At 52.0% G+C, this 1,405-nt stretch overlaps 1 protein-coding gene across 1 annotated transcript in view; it reads right to left on the bottom strand.

Annotated features, from left to right (window-relative positions):
- Positions 1-14: 14 nt before the first annotated feature.
- Positions 15-1,405, bottom strand: part of LOC106817482 (mitochondrial fission process protein 1-like) — a gene marked incomplete at its 5' end in the record, with an annotated part of 6,692 nt that continues 5,301 nt past the window's right edge. Inside the window, 2 exons of the mRNA XM_014822148.1 lie at positions 15-384; positions 959-1,086. Coding sequence (XP_014677634.1) covers positions 16-384; positions 959-1,086 — 497 coding nt within the window. The remainder of the gene's footprint in view (positions 385-958; positions 1,087-1,405) is intronic.

The following is a 1,405-nucleotide window of genomic DNA, read 5'->3' as shown; positions in this document are numbered from 1 at the left end:
ATCCCAAGAGGTCGCTCACTCCGCGTCGGTCGACCGCAGTATCTCGGATGGCGTCTCGCAGTCGCGCGTGTGGTGGACGACCTTCGTCTCAACCGGCCCGATTTCGTACCACCTCCGCACCGTGCGATTCATGCCGTAGTCGACCGTCCGATCGATCGGGTGTATGATGAACGGGATCGCCGCGAGACCGACGAACGTTGTCGTCCACTTTCGCACGCCAGGTGGCAGCGCGGTCGTCTTGCGCAGGATCAGCGCTGACCCGGCGCAGATTCGGTTGATGGTAAAACCCGGAATGGCGACGGACGCCAACCCCTGCCAGAGGAAGGTGTCGAGGACAGCGTGTAGGATTTTCTTGTTCCGCAGAGATTCGTCCGGCCAGTTTGTCTGGGGAGGAAAAAATTCACGATAGGGCCGTCCGTCACCTGCATCGTCGAATCGGAAAATTCGTCTGCCCCCATGTTAGATTTATCGCTGCAGAAGCAGCTGCAAACACCACAGACTATCAAGAGTGAATGAAAAGAAAATAGAAAAAGATGGCTAACCCATTTTGCCTCGGGGTGGGGGAAAGCCATGTGCACGGTGTGTTGTGGGAAGGTGACCGTTTCAATCTGGCGTCCAAACTCGCCACTAACGTCTTTTAGCGCTCTCGTAATAGCTACCCGTCGTAATTCGCCTATTGAGGCTTCTCGATGTACTCATGAATCAAGATCAAGACTGCCATTGACAATGTCATCCATCTACACTTTTCTGGGGGAGGGAAACCTCCCCCACCCCCCAACCCAGCTATAGCTCAGGTATATTTACTGCTTAACCGAGACATTTTTTATGGATCCCGACCCTCCTGTGTAAAGCAGGGGGAGGTGTAGCTCTAGTAGTACTATAGCCAGACGAACAAGGGCTATAGTACTAGAGCTCGGGGGAGGTGGGGCCACCGCGTATACACTACATGGATACATACGATTCTAGCTTCGTTGCCCTTGTGCGCGGCGTCTGCCGTCACGTAGGTGCAGGCGACCGCGTAGCTGAAGCGCACTGCATTCACGTGAACCAGGGCCCTGAACGCCTCGCCCACCTCGTTCGCGTAACCTGCAACGCAATCGCACACCTCCCTCGTAAATAATTGTCTTCAAAGTCCAAGGCACTATATATATCGAAGAAGGACCTCCGATTAGAGGGAGAGTTAATTTTACAATTACCCAAAGAAGGAAGACGATTCCAATGTGGAATGACAGATCTGAAGAAGCGAAAAACAAGGGATCCTTGGAAGACGACCGATACAATGTCGAAAGCAATGGTCACGCTGCGATGATTGAGTACGTGCTATATGAATACTGAATAGCTTCCTTTAACAATAACCTCATAAAGATTAGATTTCAAAGTTAACACGATCCTATGGTTTGGGACC

The sequence above is a fragment of the Priapulus caudatus genome, unplaced genomic scaffold (assembly GCF_000485595.1).
Source record: "Priapulus caudatus unplaced genomic scaffold, Priapulus_caudatus-5.0.1 Scaffold1742, whole genome shotgun sequence".
In the NCBI taxonomy this organism is placed as follows: domain Eukaryota; kingdom Metazoa; phylum Priapulida; class Priapulimorpha; order Priapulimorphida; family Priapulidae; genus Priapulus; species Priapulus caudatus.
Note: the sequence above shows the minus strand (reverse complement) of the source record. Positions and strands in the feature narration are given on the sequence as shown.